Source organism: Crocodylus porosus, unplaced genomic scaffold (assembly GCF_001723895.1).
Source record: "Crocodylus porosus isolate Cpor-Errol unplaced genomic scaffold, CroPor_comp1, whole genome shotgun sequence".
NCBI classification, from domain to species: Eukaryota; Metazoa; Chordata; order Crocodylia; family Crocodylidae; genus Crocodylus; species Crocodylus porosus.
This window is the reverse complement of record NW_017728947.1, coordinates 3,858,773-3,879,959: the sequence shown is the minus strand read 5'-3', so window position 1 is coordinate 3,879,959 and position 21,187 is coordinate 3,858,773. Positions and strand designations below refer to the sequence as shown.

At 43.7% G+C, this 21,187-nt stretch overlaps 1 protein-coding gene across 3 annotated transcripts in view; it reads left to right on the top strand.

Annotated features, from left to right (window-relative positions):
- Positions 1-21,187, top strand: part of MOB2 (MOB kinase activator 2) — a 190,522-nt gene that overhangs the window by 85,706 nt on the left and 83,629 nt on the right. The window contains exon 1 of one of the 3 annotated variants that reach the window (XM_019551615.1): positions 17,277-17,639. The exons of the other annotated variants lie outside the window; for them this stretch is intronic. Coding sequence (XP_019407160.1) covers positions 17,602-17,639 — 38 coding nt within the window. The 5' untranslated portion in view covers positions 17,277-17,601. Of the gene's footprint in view, positions 1-17,276; positions 17,640-21,187 lie in introns of those variants that run through there. 3 annotated transcript variants of the gene reach the window in all.

Here is a 21,187-nt window from a genome sequence, read left to right as displayed (position 1 = left end):
TTTTTTTTTTTTTTAAATAAAATAGCTGATTGATTTTTTGGGGGGTGTTTTTAAATAAATCATTGATTTTTATCCACCCTGCTTGAGCTTTATCTCGTCAGTCAGGTGAACTCCAGATGAAATCGCAGATTCCTGGGCTTTTGACCTATCCATCTGTTGCCCAAACTAGCAGCAGTGTGGGAGAGTAGAAGGGCCGTGTTCCTTCCCTGCCCTTCCTGGTTCGCCTCCCTCCTCCCCACCCCACTGAAATATGCAAAAACAACCAGTGTTTAAGATTGCTAGGTCCTGTCCCATGCTTCACTGTTGTGGTGCTTATTGCTGTCTCCTGCTTTTTGTCCCCACAGCCACCCCCACTCAAAATGATGACACTTGCATGGGTTAATAAGGAGACTGCCTGAAGGAAAGAAATGTTCTAGGGTTTGTTTCTCCCCCCTCCCCCCCTGTTGCAGTAGATACAGAAAAGAAAACATAATAAATCTTTCCTTTTTTTTCTTCCTGGCTCCCTGCTCCACTAATTCTGTCAGCGATAAGCTAGTGTGAGGTATTTATGAGGTAAATCGCCCTGCTCAGGGTATGTGGGGGCACTTACAGGGAAAAAAAAAATGCTTTTCAGGCACCTTGAAGGCCTTTGTTTCTTCCTGGGTTACTGTGAAATTCTGCAGTGTATTTTATGGTGATTTTCACTAGGGTTTTTTCTGTGTGCTTTTCTAAAGTAGTAAAAAGAAAGTGCTCTAATTTGCATGGAAATGGCATGGCAATGCATATTTCTTGGTGCTGCTCTGTAGCTTGTGGTTTCCATTAACTCCTGCACCAGCTGTGGAGGCACTGTCCTGGCAAACAGCTGCCTTGCGTATCTCATCTGTTGTCTTTCTGAACAGAATCCTTCTCTACCTTTTGGGGACATGTCGTGGGACCAGTTTGCAGAACTGTATGTGCAACTCAGAGCCTGGTTCTGCTTCACTGTCTTTCTTCTACTTATCACTAAATACCAGCAGCTTAAATTACAGAATAACAATGTGGTGTGGGTCAGGGGCGGATCCAGGATTTCGCAAAAGGCGGGTTGCAGGAGCAGCACCCCAAACTGCAAGAGTGGCTACACCTCTCCTGCTCCCAATCCCCATCCCCCCCCCCACCCCAGTGTAGGCGCTGTTAGGGCCACTGGGGACTTAAGTTACTAAAGCATATGAAAATCCCTCCTCCCTTTCCCTTTGTGCTCAGAGGCATCCTCTCCCCAGCCTGCTGCTGCTGGGTTTCCCTGTTGTCCCAGGGGGAAGGGGGGAGATCCAGAGCCATTTCTGTCCTCCACAGCTAGGTTCCACCTAGACTGGGCTTGGCTAAGGATGGGGACTGGACAGAGGCAGCGGGGGGGGGGCTGTTCTCCCTCCCTGGGGACTGGGAAGGGAGGAGGAAACTGCTCTACCACGATGCTGTTGCTGCTGCCCCTGTGTGCAGCCCATGGATTGCAGATATGTGGTCTAAGAGTAGGCGAATCTGGCAAGTCCACCAGAGGAGAGGAGAAGTTATGAGACCTGACACTGTGGTTAGGACATGGGGAGGTGGGGACACGATGTGGGGGACAACGATAACACACTTGTAGTATAGGTAAAGGGCCAGATTTTGCAATAGTTTAATAAAAGGGACTTGCTTCAGCTAGTGGTACAATAAGGAATAGTGTAACAAAAAAGCTGGGTGTCATAGTGTTTTCCTTGATTCTAAATGCTTTTCTGTTTCCTGTTTAGATTGATCCCCAGTTGTTTCTAGGTCAGTGGCTACAGGTTTAGTCTCAATCTCTGATCTACTTGTTGAAAAGCTTTTTTGGAATTCTATTTAGTTGAACATAGCCTAAGCATTACATTTCATGGATATGGTGCCAGGATTCTGTTCCATGCCAGGGATAATGAGACCCCAATCCTGACAAATCTTAGTGCTGCATGTGGTTAACTCCAAATTTGAGTCGGCTTTTGAAATGGCTTCCACATGAGAATTGCTTCTTCCACCAAAACCATAGATGTGATCTATAACTGCATACCTTGCAAAACTGACAAATTTAGAAGAGTTGCCCCATAGGTGCTGGTATATTGGTGAGAATTGTACTTTGTTCAAAAATGTTTTGCTAGCTGACTACAGTAAGCTATTCCTGTAGACCTTTCATTTTGTATTTTATTCCTTGCTCAGAGCACGGTCTAGCTTAAAAGAATGGCATGCTGCTTCATGGTGGTGAAAGTGGTTGAACTTGCCTGAAGAGGCAGAAAAATAGTTTTTCCTTCTGGAAAGGTACACAAGTGTTCTTTGGTTCAATGAGGAAACTAAGTAGACTATTGATTGATTGATTGATTGCTGCTTTTGACTAGGTAATGTTGTTGCAAGGTACCTTTTTTCTTTTTAACCTGAGAACACAGGTTTCTTAAGGACTGTCATAGGACTTGTGTTTCTTAAAGACTGTCATAGAGATTTGCATGGGAGGTCAGAACATTTTATAATGTTATAGCAAAGAGGGCACTGACAAACAGTACAATTCAGACCAGTAGCTTGAAAGGCAAGACCTTTAAAGTTACTGAGAAAAAATTGGAAAAAGGAAGAGATAATGACCCGGGCAACAATAATTCTTGATATTTTAACTGTATCCAGTAAGACATTGCTGTTCCCCCATCCTAGACTGGATATCTTTGAGCCATAGGTTGAAGAGCCCTGCATTAAGAGACTACTGGCTTGGGTCCATTGGTGCAAACTTCAATGTAGATAGGACCAGGAATGAAAAATTAACTCAAAACTCATAGAAGAGGTGATATCCTTTATTAGACTGACTAGATATTTGCAGACAAATTTATTTTATTTTTATTGACAAGCTTTTGGGCACACTGACCCTTCATCAGGCATAGGGGAGAGCAGAGCTTGTAAAAGTTCTCCTCGGTAGAAATGAAAAATTCATATTTTGCATTCTAAGTCTCTGTGGTCACACTTGCAGGCATATATGATCCAGCAAATGTTGACTCCTGTCCAGTATGAGGTGGTCAAGGCCTATTGCATGGCTGCATAGTTCTCCTGTTTCACATTTCTCCTTCAGTGTCTCAACTTTCTTTGCAACTTAAAAGAGCAGGCATTTTTAACAATGAAACTCATACTTTGTTTGAAGTTAACTGAGGTTTGTTTCTTTTTTTTTTTTTTCAGGGAGCTTGCAATAGGATTGACTTTTCCCTGTTTTAATTCTGAAGCCTAGATGATAGTTGAAATGTCAATATTGCTACATAACAGGATGCACCCTCCTGTTATGTACCTGCTTCCAAATCCCAAACTTTGCCTCATGTCCCTGTAGTGTAGGAGTGGGCAATTTGTTTTGGGCAGAGGGCTGCAAGCCATTGAGGGCTGCATGACAGGCAGCCCAAGGCAGGTACATATTTTTTTTTTTTTTTTTTCAGGGGCCCCGTGGGCCAAATAGAATGGCCTGGTGGGCCGCATGTGGCCCCTGGGCCGCATTTTGCCCACCCCTGCTGTAGAGTCAAGCCCCAAACATCCTGTCCACCACTACCAAAATGGCTAGTCCCCCAGTAACTTCTCTAGTGCAGTTAAACATTTTTCAGTATAAAATATTTCTCTGCAAACTTAGCATGGGACAGTGTAAAATAAATTGACTTGACTATAAATAGCACTGCCTTCTGCATTGACAGTATTGATTTTCATATTTAATGTAATTAAAATTTCTATATGTGAATATCTCAAGCTGATGTGGAATTTACAGTTTAGCCTTGCTTGGATTGGTCAGTGAATTCTGTTGAGTGTTGGTCTACTTTCTTCTCACCAAGCAGATTCTTCCATCCTAGCACCAGTGGTGCACCTGACTGGGGGGACAAATAAGGGCTACTTTTTATCTAGGAGATGTTTAATTTCTCTTCATTCTTTCTCTCTACCTCTAGACACAGCTATTACCTCCTTCAAATCCAACCTCTTCAGTAGCTCCTTTATTCACTCACTCTACTCTTTTGCATAGGTTCATAAACAGCTATGCCTGCATTGGCATCTGTGGGTTGAGGCTTATGTGAACTTCCTTCACCTTGGGCATGTCTACACTTGCATTTAAGTGCACCTTCTAAATTTAATTCACATTAGCTTAATGTACATTAAGTGGGAAACGTTTGTTATTACTAGCTACCCAAAGAAGAAGAATTGACAGATATTTGAAAGGAAGTAGCAAAAGATTTTCATAGAGTAAAGAAAAGATTGAATAGGCAAACAGGCTTATGGGGGTGGGTCCCCCTTTGCCCAAATTATACAATTACAAATTAATTTTAATTAATTAAAAAAGCATACATTTAATAGCCTAAGCTTGATCTCTTAACTGATTTATTGCATATACTCTTAAACAAATTCATATCATCCTGATGCATTTGTTTGACCAGTGATACTACCTTTATTAGATTTTTAAATAAGCTTTTTTTCCTTTTTTTTCCCTGGCCCTGGCTCACTGCTACAAAAAAAGTTAAAGGCTTTTAAGTTATGAAATGCTAAAATCATAATCAGTATGTGTTTTCTAGTGAAGCACATGGGTTTAAGAATGTAAAAAATTGTTTGGAACTTTACTGTGGAAGCAGTAGTTACCAGTAGATTTGTTCAAGCTCAGAATAAGAGCAACTTTGCTTAATTAGGTAAAAAAAACCAAACAAAACCCCCCCCTGATGCATAATAACATTGTGTAATCTAAACCTGTGATGTATTTTTTTTCCTGGGCATTACAGTCTTTAGGTCTTCTTAAATAAGTCATGCTCTAGTACACATTAGCTAGTCTCTTTCTCAGAAATGTCTCCTGCTCTCCCTCTGTGCTTCCTTCAAACTTTCCTCCTCGATTGTATCATTAGCTAAATTTTGCAGCAAAGACTTTTATACCAAGTGGGACTGCTTGGGTGGGGCAATTTGGCAAGTCACACACAGCTGCTTCCTGTTCTTGAACTGAAGGGGTAGTGCCTGCTCTAAATTACCTGCTTGCTGCTTCTGCCAAAAGCATCAATCTTCTCTTTCTGTTTATTGTGTTGTTTAATGAATATTCCTCCTTAGCCATGATCTTAGGTGCTAATCTGAATGAGGGTCTTCATGCACTCCAGTTTTCAGCCATTTCTTGCAGATGTGTATCTAAGAGCTACTGTGGTTTCCTTGGTCAGTTCTATCCTCAATCTGCATAAAGCACAGGAACTTTTGCCTCCTGCCTCAAAAATGCAAGAGACTTTCATTAGCATCTTTTATTAGCTGTCTATATGCTGCTTTCTGCAATATAGAACTTCTATTTCAGTTCTTAAATTCTGCCTGGCAAGGGCTCTGTTTTTAGATGTAGAAAAGTCTTCTGTTAAAATCACTTAAACAATGTAAAGTTTGTTTCAGCACTGCTATTAAATGTGCATTATCTGTAACTTGTCAGTGCATCCTCTGCAAGGAAAGAGCTGTTCATACTTGTTCACTTTCAGAACTGCCCCAACACACAGCCAAAAATTGTAGGATCAAAGCAAGAAATGTGCCAGTGGCTTGTGTTTTGTGACTTCAGCACAGGCTAAAAATTGGATCTTTCCAGTATTAAGCCCTGGGCAGATATCCATTGCGAATGATTAGGCAAAAAAGTTAAATTCTTGCTTCGTTTGCCTTTTTAACTCTCTGAATTCAAGTTTTTTGTGTGGGTGTGTAGTTTTTTCTAAATTTATAAAATACTGGCTTTTGTCCCTTGTGCGGTAGAGACTACTCACCCACCCTTTTCCGTTTCCAGGCGGATTGCTCTGGTATTATTTCAGTGCTGTTACTTTATCCAACCCTGTCCTGTTTGTTTATTCTGAAGTATTTTCCATAACCCTTTCAGTGCTGCTCTCCATCTTTTACCTTCAGTCAGGCTTGCTTCATATACAGGACATGGATGTAACATGATAGCTTTCAAAGTTGTCATGATGCTTGTGAAGCCGAGGGGAAGGCTCTTTAGTCGGTAAGGAATGGAATGGATATGATAAGAAATGATAATTCATAACTAAGCTGGCAAGTTCTATAACCAGAGGCAGAACCATTTTCCTGTATAGACTCGATTGAAAGATCACTTATCCCTCAGTTTAAGACGCTGCTGTTTCTGGGTGCTCTTTTCATAGTGATGTGTACATCTCCCATTCATACATCCCTTGAAAAGACAGGTGGTCTTTTCAAAGTATAATGCGGACTAGGATACAATAGCAAATTAAGAATAGTGCTTCCCCCCCACTTGCCCCTTCCCCACAACAGACTTACCAGGTGGATACTGCTCTCCAAGCTGCCTGGGTATCTGCATGCATGTGGCACTTACTGGCAACGTTATTGGCCACATCAGCTCACAAAAGCCAATGGTCAATAATGTCAATTTTTCTTTTATCAGTGCTGATACAATATGGGACCAATTATATTGGTGCACCTCTAAAATAAATTATGCCTTTTTATTTCTTTCTAAGTTGTTACAGACTGAATTGCAGAATAGCTGACTGAATGGTCCTGGTTTTAACCTTTAGAAGGGATGCAATATTAAGTGACTGTTTAGCCTGGAAACACAATGTTCTGTGAGAGTGCATACAGATTCTAGTTCAGAAAGAAATCTTCCTTTTTAAAATAAAATTTTTTAAAAAGTGCAAAATGAATTCTAAACCAGGCATGAAAGTAATCTCCTTCCTCATTATGCATGGATTTATGCCTTTATCACTCTACTGGTTATTCGATTTGTGTGATAAGTGGTATACTGACTAGAAAAGAATTTCTTAAACCACACCCAAGATTGAAACGCTGGTAGTCACTATTGGCCCACACACCTTGTTGTTCCTCCATAGGTTCCCCTATGTACCTCACTGAATTATGGCAAAAACGTTTGTTTGCCTCCAATTACTTTTTTAAAGTATTTTGAGAGCATATAATGACTTTCCCCTTAGAAAGTGTTCTTTCAGTCTTTACTGATGAAATGTATTTCTTCAGGAGAGATCTTAAATAGGAATTCATGCAAAAGTTGCACTGACCACTGGACTTTAGCTGTGTTTTCGTGGTAGGTGCTTTGACCTTGATGGCATTCATGAAGCCCAGCATCAGTGTGGCTTTCTCCAATTCTAATTGGCCAGTTTATATTTAGTTGCTGGTCTACTCTAATAGCTTTCAGATGGAGACACTAAAGAACACATACTCTTGTGTTGGTGTAATCCCCGAAAGAGAACAGCAGGAAGAAAAGAGAAAAGGGTATATGTTTCAGCAGGAGTTGAGTTTGGAAGTGCCAGCAGCTGGTCACTGCAATGGCATGCTAAAACCTTCTATATAAGTAGTTAGATCACTAGTGAAAACACATTGATTGTAGTTTCATTTAGATGTGCATCTACAGCAGAGTTAAAGGACAGCAGGGAGGCATCCACATTTGGTAAGTTTCTGGACTCTCCAACTGACAGTATGACATGGTCTTAAATTGGTATCAGATGGTTTCTGGTAACTACTGGCCCAAGTCCCCCCCAAACCATGGATGTCAGACTGCTGGCACAGTGCCCAGGCATACTTATGTATCCAAAATACCGTAACCCATTTGATTACCTTTGCCTGGCTGTATTTCCTAGGCAATTCTCACTACCTAGTATATTGGTCTTTCCCATCTTCACAACGTGCTGGAGCTTACCCGATCTGAGCTCTCATCCTGGCTTGGTGACCACCCTCAGGAAGACTCCCCAGAGTTCTCTGCCTCAAAAGAGGACATATAACAGACTCCAAATCCTGTTCTAAAACAGATGAGTCACCGGATTTTAAACTGTTGCAGTTTCTTCAAGTGTCTGGGTTCCCTCACCACCCCAGTCTCAAAACTACTAAATTGAAAAAAACAAGGAGGGGTTTCTCATGGGAGCTGAGAGGAGAATACTCTGCATCTCCTTCTGCCTCACCAATAGTAGACAGCAGGGCCATAGGAACTCAGTTTCCAGCCGGCATATGGGCAAGGTCAACCAGGGTTACCATACTTCCAGGTTTTCCCAGCCATGTCCTTTTTTTTTAATTTTTGACCCCCTGTCCTTGTGTCTGGGCGGATTTTTAAAATGTGAGCAAATGTCCAAGTTTTTGCTTTGCCTCTGCTTTTCCTGGGCACAAGCAGCTTGGATGCTTGGGGCTAGGAGCAGCAGGCAAGGTGATTGGTTGTCAGAGATCGCATGCCCCAGCAAGCTGCTTCCAGGTAATAGTGTGTGTGGGAGCTGCATGGGCAGCAGGCTTGGTGGGAAGCAGGGGGCTGCAAGTCAGGAGCGAGGGACACCAGCAGTGCTGGAGGGGCAGGGGCTTAAGAGTGAGGGGCAGTGACAGGGCACAGGCATATCACTGCTTCCCCCCACCCAATCTATAGCCCCCCCCCGCGCGCACACACACGCGCGCACACACGCGCGCACACTCTCTCCCCATCCCTCCCTCCCACAGGTGTCCTCTCTTTCTGATCCTGGAAATATTGTAACCTTAGTGTCAATGCTGAGATTGCTGCAAACATGCTGGTGAAACTACTTGTGTCATATGAACAAGGTGCATGTTGAGGAAGTTGAACAGACCATGCAGGCATTTTTCACTGAATCTTGGGGGCAGTCACATATTGCAAACTCCCTTCTAGTAAGCCATAGGAAAAAGTCCCTGCTTCCAATCGCCGTGTTCAAGAGGTCCACGCTGAGATGGTGGTTGAGAAGCTCGTAAAGCAATGGTGCTTAAACCCTGGCTTGCAGGCCAGATCTGGCCCCCAGAGACATGTCATCCCCACAGATCTGTGAGGAGTCCTGTGGGCCGTGCCCCTGCATGCTAGATCGGATATGCAGGGCAGCGTGGGGCCTGATTCCAGCATGCAGGGGTGGGATGGGCTCCTGGAGCCTGATCCCTGCTGGACAGGGGCAGTGAGGAACCTGATCCCAGCTGAGCAGGGTCAGTGTGGACCCCTCTGCTGTCCCTGCCTGGCCCCCCACACACCAGGATTGGGCCCCACACTGTCACTGCCTAGCTGGGATTGTGGTTTGGCTGGGCAGAAGTGATCTAGGGCCCAATCCCAGCACATGGCAGTGGCATGGGGCCCAAACCGGCCTGCAGGCTGGCTGTGTGCCATTTATCTGACCCGTGGGGCTAAAAGTGTGAGCACAACTGTCTTCAAGCATTTTTCTTTCCCACAGCTTTAACTATGTGGCTATAAGCTGCCAGAAGACATGTCTGCTCCTGCTTTCTGATACTAGTGACTTGTTTGTTGCCAGTAGCTCTGGCTCTACTCCATGTTCTGTATATTTTAATCTCCACTCAGCCTGGATTTAGTAGGAGAGAGCGGGGTTTGGGGAATGATTCAAATCACTCGCCAGCAATTTTACAAGAGCTCAGCGCTGCCCTATAGATTGCCTTTTCCTCATTTTCTCTGGTAATGCTTTCCCTTGTCCTTTCTCTGAAGATCAATTATCACTCAGGATGGGCCCTCAAAGGGCAAGCATATTTTTAAAATCTCCTATAAGTGTCTCCTCTAGATTTTCTGATGATAAAGAGAAACTTCTTAAGCAAAATACCCCAGACTTTCAACTAAGAATCATGCACAGGTCAAAGGTCTACCTTTTCAACTTAGGTTTTAGAAATGAAATGTCAAAATAACAGCAAAAATGAAATCCAGAGTTCAGCTCTTTAATTTTCCTTAGCTGGCTTGAGGGAGTACTTAAGGTCAAATGTCAGTTTCCTTTCAAGACCTACATGTATTTTAGGACTAAAAGGTCTTTATGATATCTAGGCTTAACTAGTAATGCACATACTGCTACACAGTTGGTCTGAATAGTCTACTTAAATCAGGAGAATAAGAAAGATCATCGCTCAGCCTAAACTTTGGTATGGTAGTGTCAGCCTTGCATATTGTGGTGGTATGTGTTCCACTGAGCAACCACTGTTTGCATGCACACAAATATATAAAATCTGCTTCATCGTAAATTGCTGTAGCAGCTCTTTTACCTGACTGGTGCATTGCAAACCTCCAAAGACATGTCCCGGCACTTACGGTTCCAGTGAAAGAAACAGGAAGCTAGCTACAGATGCTCTTACACTTTTTGTTGGTTGGCCTTTTGAGGACCACAGACAATCCATTGTTGGGCTTTCCCAAGAAGAAAAAAGGAAGTTGGGCTTTCCCTCTAGTTTACTCCTTTGGCCCAGGGGCAAATGAAACTAGGGGGCATCTGAACTCCAAGGCCTCCAGGATTGGGGCTTGCACGTAGGATGCCTGCCATGGATTTGAGAATATCTGAACCTCTGAGACGAAATCTGAGAGGTGGGATACTTGCCAGTGGGAGCACCACACAGATTTGAACAACTGAGCTCCACTCAGTCTATAGAGTTTGGAACTGATTTAGCCCAAGACATGGAATTTAAAAAAGCTTTTAGTGGCAGACCCTTCAAACTACTTTATTCTGAGGGGTCTTCTCTTAGAAACAGCTGCTTCTCTATGTTCTCGCATAAGTAAAAATGGGCTGATTGTCACACCAAAGGGGTGGGGGAGGAGACAGTCATTTACACACGTGTGTGTGTGTGTGTGTGTGTGTGTGTGTGTTGTAGGGGAGGGGGGGAGGTGTTGTCTCCTGTTTCACAGGTATTTAAAGTGGGACAATGGATTTGCATGCCTGTAGGATCCTGGGGAAAAAAGCCGTGTCCCTACAGAAATCTGAAGTCTGTTTTAAGCCATAGAAAATGGGTGTTTGAGATTGTCAGGGAAGGATATTCCACAGAATTCACTCATTGTCCCCTTCCCCATAAACACTATGAACAAAACCCATGATAGGATTAGAAGATGAAAGTGTGTGATTTTTTTCCATGAGGCTAGAAACAGACCTGGATAGGGTTGCTAACCCTCCTGGATTTGTCCAGGAGTCTACCGGGGTCGGTATCAATCTCTTGGTGACTATTGAATCCGGGAGATCGGTGTCGTGAACGGGTTGAACAGTACAGTTAATGACATTGTCATGATGGGGAGGAAAAAAATCTCCTGGAATAGCTTCAGTCAGAGTTGGCAAACCTAGTCATGGATCCCGCTGCCCATGGACAAACGCTTTTTATCTTGGGCTCCTACAGAGGCCAAGCCTATAGTCCTACTTTTAAGTACCTGTGAAGAATCCAAATTAACACTTTGCCCACCCTCCTACAAGTTTAATTTGAGATAATTGCCATTCAGTTTGCACGTGTACATGACTGTCCAGCACCTATTTTAATGCAGTTCATCAGCACTTGATTAAACCCAAGGTCTGTTTTTAGCCTGAGACCGGTTTTGGGAAAGGTGAAGAGAGAAAACACAGTATGCAATCACTAAATCTCAGGTCACAAGTAGATTAAGATTTTGAGAGAAAGTAATGATCTAATCCTTACTTTCTCAACCTTAAACATAAACTACCTGGAGATCTACTATAAATATGATGAAAAATCAGAGTTCTTTGCTTTTGAATTTATGACTTCTGCATTGGTATTCACAAATGCTATATCAGCCCCCACTTCATGCATGGTTTTTGTCCGCACCTGTATAAGATGATCTTCCTGTTGCAGAGAGCCCAGCAGGCATTGCTTAAAAGGCTTCATTCAGAAATTTTGTTTTCAGAAAACAAGTGGAAAGGCAATTACAGTTTCTTAACACTCTAGCCTGTCTTGTCAGCCAAGATTATTTTAGAAAGAGATGTAGGGGTGTGGTGGGCTCATTTGTTAAATGTCAGTGTACCTTAAGTCTGTAGAGGGACCTTTCTAATATAGGGTCAGGGTACATGATGTTGGCCAAATTTCGTAGCGTAGATATAGCTGAATATCAACAATGTTAAGGTTTGTAAAGTTTAAGTAAAATCATCATCTAGCCGCTCTCTCTCCAATTGGAACAAGCTATTCTAGTAAAAGCCCTATTTTGTTAATATAACTATGTCATTACTGGGGCTCACTTCTGACAGAACTGTGCTGGTCAGGGATCTGAATCTCTTTTCACTTGTGGAAGGTACCCAAGTTAAAGATATGACTCGCTTCCTGTGCTAGTTTGTCTTGTGTGGCCCAGTTCTTGCTTTTCTTCCAACCCACAATTGCAACAAATTGGTTATATACCGATCATAGTCTAGATTTAATTCTACCTTCTTTTTGTTAATTTATTCTTGTTTATCATCACCTACCTGGTATTGCATCCAGGTCCCACATATGGATCTCCTTGTTTAATTTAGAGCTGAAGGATATGGAAGTCAAAATCTGAACCTCTTGGTATGGCTTTTGCTTGTAACTTTTCCTCTAAGTAGTTCTATACCTGGCTAGCTGTTTGGAAAATTTCAACTGTCAGATATAATGAATCTGTAACTCTGAGCACTAGCCCTAAGTGCTTCTCCATGTGCAGTTGGAACTAAATATCAAATGTCTGCTGGATTAATATGCCAGAGATACTGATTAAAGTACTTAAGGATTTACCATAAAAGGTTACCCTATTCATTTTGTCTAGCGCTAGTACAGTAGTGCATGTGAAGTCTCTTTTCTATTAAGAATACAAATCCATAGAAATTTAGGGTTGGAAGGGACCTCAGGAGGTCATCTCATCCAACCAACCCCCTGCTCAAAGTAGGACCATCCCCAGCTAGATCATCCTAGCCAAAGCTTTCCAAGGATAGAGCTTCTACCACCTCTCTAGAGAGTAACCTGTTCCAGTGTTTCACTACCCTCCTAGTGAGAAAACTCTTCCTAATATCTAACCTAAACTTCCCTTGTTGCAACTTGAGACCATTGCTCCTTGTTCTGTCATCTGCCACCATTGAAAACAGTCTAGCTCAGAGGTGGGCAAAATACAGCCTGTGGGCTGGATCCAGCCCGCCAGGCCATTCTATCTGGTCCACGGGGCCCCTAAAAAATTTAGAAAATGAGTACTTTACCTGCCCCTGGCTGCCTGTCAAAGATGAGAAGCCAGGGGCAGTAGAACCCAGGGGGGCCCTCCGGCAGGATCAATTTGCTGAAGAAGCAGGTCTGGCTCAGCCCCCTCCAGGCCCAGCCAGAAGCCTCTGCCTAGCAGGGGCTTCTGGAGGCTTCTGGGCTAGGACTGCTCCTGCCTCCCTGTGTTAAGGGAAATACAGATAAGAAAGTGGGGGGAGGCAGGGGAGGACTGTGAGTGATTACCTCCATCCTCAGGGCTGGCCAGGTCAGCTTCTGCAGTTCTAGCACTGTAGCTGGGAACCATGTGGTGCTGGGGGGGGGAGGGGAGAAATGTCTGCAGCAGGTGGAGGGAAGGGGCAGCTAGCAGGCATGGGTGGGAACACAGTGACAGCTGGGCAGGACCCAGAGCTCTGGGTGGGGCCCAGAGCAGAGCAGCAGGGGCGTGGGGTGGGGTCTGCCTAGAGCTCTGTGGAGCTGGGCAGCGCTGCTCAAGCAGGGAGAGGGAGCGAGCCTGGCTCCTTAGAGCCCCTGGCAGCCTCCACCTCATGCTTCTGCCACCCCACTCTGGGCTCTGTTCGCGCTGGCCTGGGTCCCATGGTCCCACTTGGCTGTTGCTGTGCTCCCACCCGTGCCTGCTAGCTGCCCCTTCCTCCCCGCACTTGCTGAAGCCATTTCCCCACTCCACCTACCCACTGGCACCATGGGACTGCAGGAGCAGCTGGGACGGAGCAAGAGAAGGGCAGTAGTGACAGATGGGGGGGCAAGTGGCAGCAAGCAGCATGGAAACAGAAACGACAGGAGTACAGAGTCCAGGCTTGCAGGAGCACTGCGGGGGCTCTGCCTGCCATATGGGGGGGAGGTGGGAGTGGGGGCAGGTTGTGAGAAAACCCTCCCAAGCCACCCCCCCACACACTTGCAGCCACCCACAAAACCCACACACACCCTCCCCTGCACACCCACAAACCTATGTCCACCCTCTCATCCACACCCCTCCCACAACATAGAGTAAGACTTCATTTTAAGCTATTATACAATCACCTCTATGTATGCTACACAAATGTATGTAAATTAGGACAAAAATATTTTTTGAAATGGAATTAATGAATGTTGTAGTACATTTAATTTTTATAATATAATTTGGTATATATCTGGTTCTGAGATGGCAAACCCCTTTGCTGAAAGGAGTACTTCTGGGGGGGCAATGGGAGGGACTTCTGGTGGCAAAGGTCAGGGAATAGGGGGTGGAACTTCCAGTTGCAAGATGGCAACCAGGGGATGAGGCACCTCTCAAGGGGTGGGGCTACCCGTGCGGCCCCTCGATGACTTGACAAACTGGGTAAGCTGTCCTCTACCCAAAATAATTGCCCACCCCTGGTCTAGTTCCATCCTCTTTCCAACCCCCCTTCAGGTAATTGAAGGCTGCTATTAAGTCCCCTCTCAGTCTTCTCTCCTCTAGCCTTAAATAAACCCAGTTCCTTTAGCTTTTCCTCATAAGTCTTGTATCCCAGCCCCATCACCATTTTTGTTGCCCTCCCCTGGACTCTCCAATTTGTCCACATCCTTTCTGTACTGGGAGACCCAAAACTGAACGCAGTACTCCAGATGTGGCCGCCCCAGTGCTGAACAGAGGGGGATAATCGCCTCTCTTGACCTACTGCTCATCCAATCGCTTGTAAAAACAAAAAAACCAAATATAACTATTAACTGCATTTAAAACAATTGATTCATTAAAACGGGTGTCAGGACAATTCGGATTTACAGTACTGTTACAGGGAATATGCGAGAGGCAAGGATTTCTTTGGGTGATATCTTTTATCAAATATCTTGCATTTGAAAGCTTATCTGACTCTGTCCAATTATGCAGTTGGTCCAATAAAAATATCACCCTAAGAAATCCTTGCCTCTCAATTTATAGCACAGAACACTTGAAACTCTGAGTCAGTGGAAGCAACCAGAGAAAGGAAAAACGATCTCTGTCAAGTAGAGCAGTTAAAGTACCTATATACCACATCTCCCTCACCTGCACTTGTGCAAAATACGTTAATACTGATGCTTCAGATTTAATTTTTGCAAGAGGAATTTCATTGGCTTACCAAAAAGGAAGCAAAATGACAGACACTGTTAGAGGTACTCTTCTGCTTGATTCTGCAATCTTGCCTTTTCTGTTAAGGTGTCGTCTTGCTGCAGATATCCAGGTTATAGCCATATTGGTCTAAAGGCAAAAGGAATAAGAACTTGTGGTAGAAGTGATTATCTTTTATTAGACCAACTAGATGTTTGCAAAAAAAAAAAAATCATTCTTTAATTGCCAGCTCTTGGGCACAGACACCCTTCTTCAGGCATTGGAGAAAAGATTGTAAAAGTTCTCCTAGGTAGAAATGAAAGTTCATATTTCATAGGAGAGTTGAAGGTGTCATAAAATCTTCTGTTTGGAACAGTTCATTTTGTGGAGATTAGGCTCAGAGAAAAGTTGGAATAGTCTGTTTTGCCTTGAAGTTGTTTGGTGGTAAGCAGGATGTAGTCCCCTTTCCTTCTGATTATGGCGTTTTACATTTCACAGAAGAATAAAAGGATGGAATGCTGTCCTGGGCAAGAATCTATGATTTATGCTGCAAGCTTTTACTTGGTCAGGTATGTGAATAGGTGAGATCCTGAGTGACTTAGCTGTGGTAGCAGAAGCTGGTAGTAAGGATTCATTTATACTGGCAAAACAGCTTTACTCTGTTAGCATGATTTGCTTGTGAGAAGGGAGATGGTCATTAAACTAATAAGCCAGGTAAAATTGCATTTTACAGACTAACCGAATCTGTGATGTTTAAGCTTTTGTGAGCAACAGCTCACTTCGTCACATGCTATGAAAGACCATGTACAGGTTGCCTTCACTTTATGTGGGTTCTGTATGTGCAAATTTGCTCTTATGCAATGACCCTTTTTGTACCAAAAATTCATTATTTTCGAGGTAAGTTCACTCTTATGCAATCGGTGTGGTGGAAGCCCACAGACAGCTGCTTTGTGCAGTGCATTATGGGAGTGACATGCATCAAAATATAGTCCCCTGTATGGATCTGTGCTTCTTGCTCGTTGTCTGTGAGATGTGTTTCTATAGTTGCCATCCCCATTATAGTAGTGCCCTATGTTTGTGTGTACTGTTTGCTGTTGGTGAGTACCAAAATTGTCTTCTAAAAGTGGTAGAAATGGGCATCGGGGTCAGTACAGTCGAGGTCTTGGACTGTATCCCTTTTTGTTACATTGTAAAGCGGGTTCCCGTTATGTGAATTCAAGTTATGTGCCGTTTTCCAGAAGCACTTGTACAGCATAAAGCAAGGGAAACCTGTATCTGTTGTGTATTCTATATCATCTGAGGAAGCTGGTGCTTATGAACGTTTGTGCACTTCTGATTCAATTAATTTATAAAGTACAACTCTAGGCAGCCTTCTGCCTGACTTCACACTAACAAGGCTAACTACCTCTCTTGAACTTTGAGGGTGTGGACACAAACTCTTGGAGCCCTTTCAAAAGGGGAACAAAAGGGCAGGAACTGGTAAAATTTAACTGTGATGTGTGAATGAGCTGAGGACCTGGTAAATTCTAATTACTAGGTACTTGTGAATGGTTTTTCCTAGGCCTTGTTGGCAGAGAGGGAACTTGGAAAATTCAAGTGCCCAAGTTATTCCAGGTCTTGCACCAAAAAAATAAATATTCCATGCTCTTACAGAAGTAAGCAGTTTCTGGTTCTAGTACTTATTTTTGTCTGTGATTTAATAAGCGTCTCTTCTGTGTTATCTTATCAAGATTTCTGAGAAAAACCTTATGCATTTAAGTTTATTTTGTCTAACTTTTTGATCTATTCACTTCTAGCAAAAATCAACAATCATCTGGTGAAAAAATCAGTTTATTTAGTAGATGCACATGTCTAGTTCCCCGCTATTAGGAATGGCGGGCTGAACAGGAAAGGAAGTAAAGCTGCCTAATCAGAGATAGTGTGATCCTGTGATTTATTCAGGGCAGCTTGCCCAGCCCTAGGCTGCTGGAGGATATTTTTCTCTGCAGTGTGCAAGTGCGACTTTAGAGCTGCCTGTTTCAAACTAGCCTTGTACAAAAAATAACCCTCTTAAAGCTCTGTGATTTATTGTGTTCCTCTTTCTATGCTACTGTCTTCAGCTTGAGTCCTTTTACAACTTTAAGGAATCTGGATATCTGTTACTCAGGCTTGTGGAGTTGCCTTGTACTTCTGGGGTTGTGATGAATACTTGAATGATAGTCACAGCAGGCTCAAGTGGAAGAGGGAAGAGCAGAAGCTGCTTCCAGGCTAATTGGAAGACAAAGCCTACAAATACCTTCTTCTACACGGTTTTTGGCTTACTCTGAGGGCGGCATGGGGTGTTGAACAGGTGTTTCATCTCCCTCCTCTCCGTTCCACTTTTCAGTTTTCTGCTTCTCTTTTGGGGGGGGGAAAAAAAAAGTTCAGGATTTTGGTGGAGGTTAGAGAGGAGTTGGGAGTATTTTACACCTCAAGGCTTTTGTTTGACTGGAGTGATTTCCTCTCCACCTCCTGTTAATTGGTTCAGCTGGCTGTTTCTTTTTGTTCCCTCTTGATGACTCAGAGAAACAGGAAAGAGCTCCCTTGATTACCAAAAAAAGCCCTACCAACAAAACAGGTGCCTCCATTCTTGGCTAAACAGAGAACAGACAAAGCTCCTCATTCTGGATTTTTTTCTAAGATTCCTGTCCAGAAGTATGAGGCTCAAGAGGAATGGGTCATATACCCTAAACAGGTAAGAAGGAGACAGCATCTTTAACTTTACCATTAAACCTGCATGGAAACCATAACCTTCCCCACCCCGGCGCGTGCACACTTTGGGTGATGGGCAAGTGTTTTGCTCTAAAAGGGAAATCACTGGAGTGTGCTGTATGTATCCTAGTTAACTTTTGACTTTGTTAATTTTCTTTCATTTAGCATTTTGTCAGCTTTTTGTTTTTGAAGAGTGTACATCTGGAAAGGGATGAGGGTGGAGTGGAGGGCATGAAGGGGGAGAATAGACTGTGATGTGCTGCCTGTGCCATGCATTGAAACGAATTAAATTGTATCTGAGGGTGGAATAAACCATTGCTTAGTAAAGGTATTGAGTTTCAGAAAGTGCATGTTTCTTTGGGAGAAGGATGGCATTTAGTATTTTGGTCTTTGACATTTATAACTTTATTAGCAAAAAGTCTTACTTGGTACAAAATGAGGACCTGATTTCCGTAGCAATGCCCTTTCTAAAGGGACAACTGTCATCTTCCAATTGACAAACTGGTTGAAAACAATTAATGACAAATTGGTTGCAAAACGGAGTTTTGCATAATTTCCAATATTTTAAACTGTCCTTGCAGCACTGTACTGTTTTTATGACTGTAAAAAAAATACTTCTCTTCAGTTACCTCCTCTGTTGCTCAAAACAGGATACTCAGTACAGAGGAATGTGTAGTAAATAATAAATCTTTCCTTATATTGTTTGCATCCCCTTTGTTTTAAGGAATCGTATTTCTCTGTATAGAGAGACATGGATAGAAAAGGGAGCAGCCGATGTTTTTGGACTGTGTTAGGTTTTTCTCCCTCTAGTGAGTGAGCCCCTCATCCAACAGAAAAATTGTCCTTTTGTCCCTTCAGATGAGCCAAATACAAGTTGGTGGTACCTGTCGATGACTTCTAGAGTTAAGACTGTTCCTGCTTCAGTGTCATTTTACTCCAGTGTGTTGAATAGGTTTTGGTTTTTCTATCTGCTGTAAGGGACAATGACTAATCTGTTGTGCCCATAGGTCCTTTTAGAGCTGTTTTTCCTTTACCTCTGGAAGCTTGGGAGTCGAGTACAGCTGAAGACTAGAATGAAACTCCCAAGTTCATTTTCATATGTTTGGCAGTCTCTGCCCAAGACCAGCATTAGGGCTGTGTGATGCTTCGGACAGAGCTTTGGATCCAGAGAAGCTTCGGATGCTTTGGGGTCCGAAGCAGCACATCCGGGTCAAAGCGCTGGCCTTGTTTGGCTTCCTGAAGCGGTTCAGAGCCGCCTCGGAGATCAAGTCATAGGGTATAATGGGGAAACAGTAAAATATCTATAACTTTGTTGTGTTTTTCTGATCTGGATGAAATTTTCAGGGGTGATAGACTCTGCAGAGAGGATGAAGCCTGCCAAGTTTCAAGAAGATGGGTGCAGGGGTTTGGGGGGAACAGCACCCAAATTCTTGAAAGCAAAACTCGTGTCACGTCTAGGCATTACAACACAGTGGGGGTCAAAACTGCAGGGGTGGCAGCTCTTACTGAGGCCACAAAGCCTGCCAAGTTTCAAGATCGGTGCAGGGGTTTGGGGGGAACTGGCCATCAAGCTGCGGACAAGCAAACCACGTGCCGTGGGTGCTTGTGGTGTCTGTCTTGGGGCAGGTAGGGGAGGCACTGCTGCAGGCCTGGCTGCTAAGCTGCTGTGTTCCCAGTTACCAGTCGATCAAACATGATTCACTCGGGGCCAGCTCAGTACACAGGACCTAGCTACTACATAGCGACTTAACAAGCATCAATTAGCACTTACAAAACCAGGGTAAGGAGAGGAAAGAATTAATACAGACAATCAACTGCCCCAAGAGGGTCAGTCTTGGCAGGAGTTTTGTCTGTCAGCAGCCAGGGGTGCTGGGCCCCAGAACCCCCCTTCACCCATCATCTCCACAGCTAGCAGGTGTCACAGCAGGGGCTACCATCCCTGCAGCTGCCACCCTACTGCACCTGAACATGTGCAGGGTCACCCATGGCACGAGTTTTTGCTTGTCTGCAGCTTGAGGGGCAGTTCCCCCAAACCCCTGCATCGATCTTCTTGAAACTTGGCAGGCTTTGTGGCCACAGTAAGAGCTACTGGCCCTGAAGTTTTGACCCCCCCTGTGTTGTAACACACAGCCATGACATGAGTGTGTCTTTCAAGAATGTGGGATACAGTTTCCCCCAAACCCCTGCACCGATCTCCTTGAAACGTGGCAGGTTTCATGCTCTCAGCAGAGGCTACCACCCCTTCACGTTTCATCCAAATTGGGCAAAAAGCAACGAAGGTATAGATGTTTCATTGATTCCCCATTATACCCTATGGCCACATCTCCAAGGCGGCTCCGAAGCATCGGAGCCGCTTTGGCCAGATCAAGGCAGAAACCCAGTCTGGAGCTCCAGGTCAGATCAGAGCCATCCGAAGCGGCCAGATCGGATCGCTGCCAACTCTCACAGGCCTAACCAGCATAGGGTGTATGGGGCTTGAAGTGATCTGTTTTCAGGAAACCTACACTGCTTTGTCCCTGCTGTGGCATGCACAAGCCCAGTGGCAAACTGTCGCTCATTCTTTTTATGTTTATGTTTGAGTTGTCATCTTAAAATCAAAACTAGATTGGGTTTGTATAGGAAAGGAAATCTAAATATTTGGATACTAAAATCTTCAAAAAGATTCGTAGAACTATAATAGGAATTTGCTGCTTAGGCATGAAGAAATTTAAAAAAAAAAAAGCTAAGGTAAAATGCAACTTTCCAGTAATTGAGTTTCTGGCTTGCAGTGCATCTATAGGGCGTGAAGTTAAGTTTGTTGTATGATTAAAAGTTAGTTGGGGCGGATAAAAGATGAGAATATGCTTATTATCCGTTATTTCAGGCAGTGGCCTGGTGCAAAAAAGGCTTATCTTAAGTTAGGGCAAGTTCTAATAAAGGTTCATTATTTAGATTCAAACACAGTATTGCTTGGTGACAACTAGTCTTGGGGCTTAGATTGTGTCCTGGAAGAATAATAGTCTATTCCATTGATAACCATTTATAATGTACAATGTAGAAGCCATGAGCAAGAAAAGGTAGGATGAGATCTATGTGTAGATACTTTACCCCACTCTAGATCTGAGGACACTATCATTACTTTGGGGGGGGGGGGGCAACTTTGATCTTAATAGGCTATTGTGCCTGGTAGAGTAATCACTTGACTTAAAATGCAGCCTTAATGTGGATAGCCCAGTGGCACATTAAGTGTCTCTATGTGCTCTGGAGGAGGGGGGCACATTTTAAATAGAGCCCCCCCTCTTGGGAACCTCTCTAATTAAAATGCCCATAGTGTTTCATGTTAAATCACACCTGCTGCTACTGCTGGATACACATGATGCTGAGGCTGCTGGAGTGTTCCAATAAGAAAGCTTCAGGAGATGCAGGTAATCTGCTCTAATTAGAACATGTTGGAGCAGGCATTGGGCATGTGTATAGGTATCCTTAGATCAGGGGCTGGCAATTATTTTAGGTGGAGGGTTGCTTAACAAGGCTTGGTGAGCTTTTGAGGGC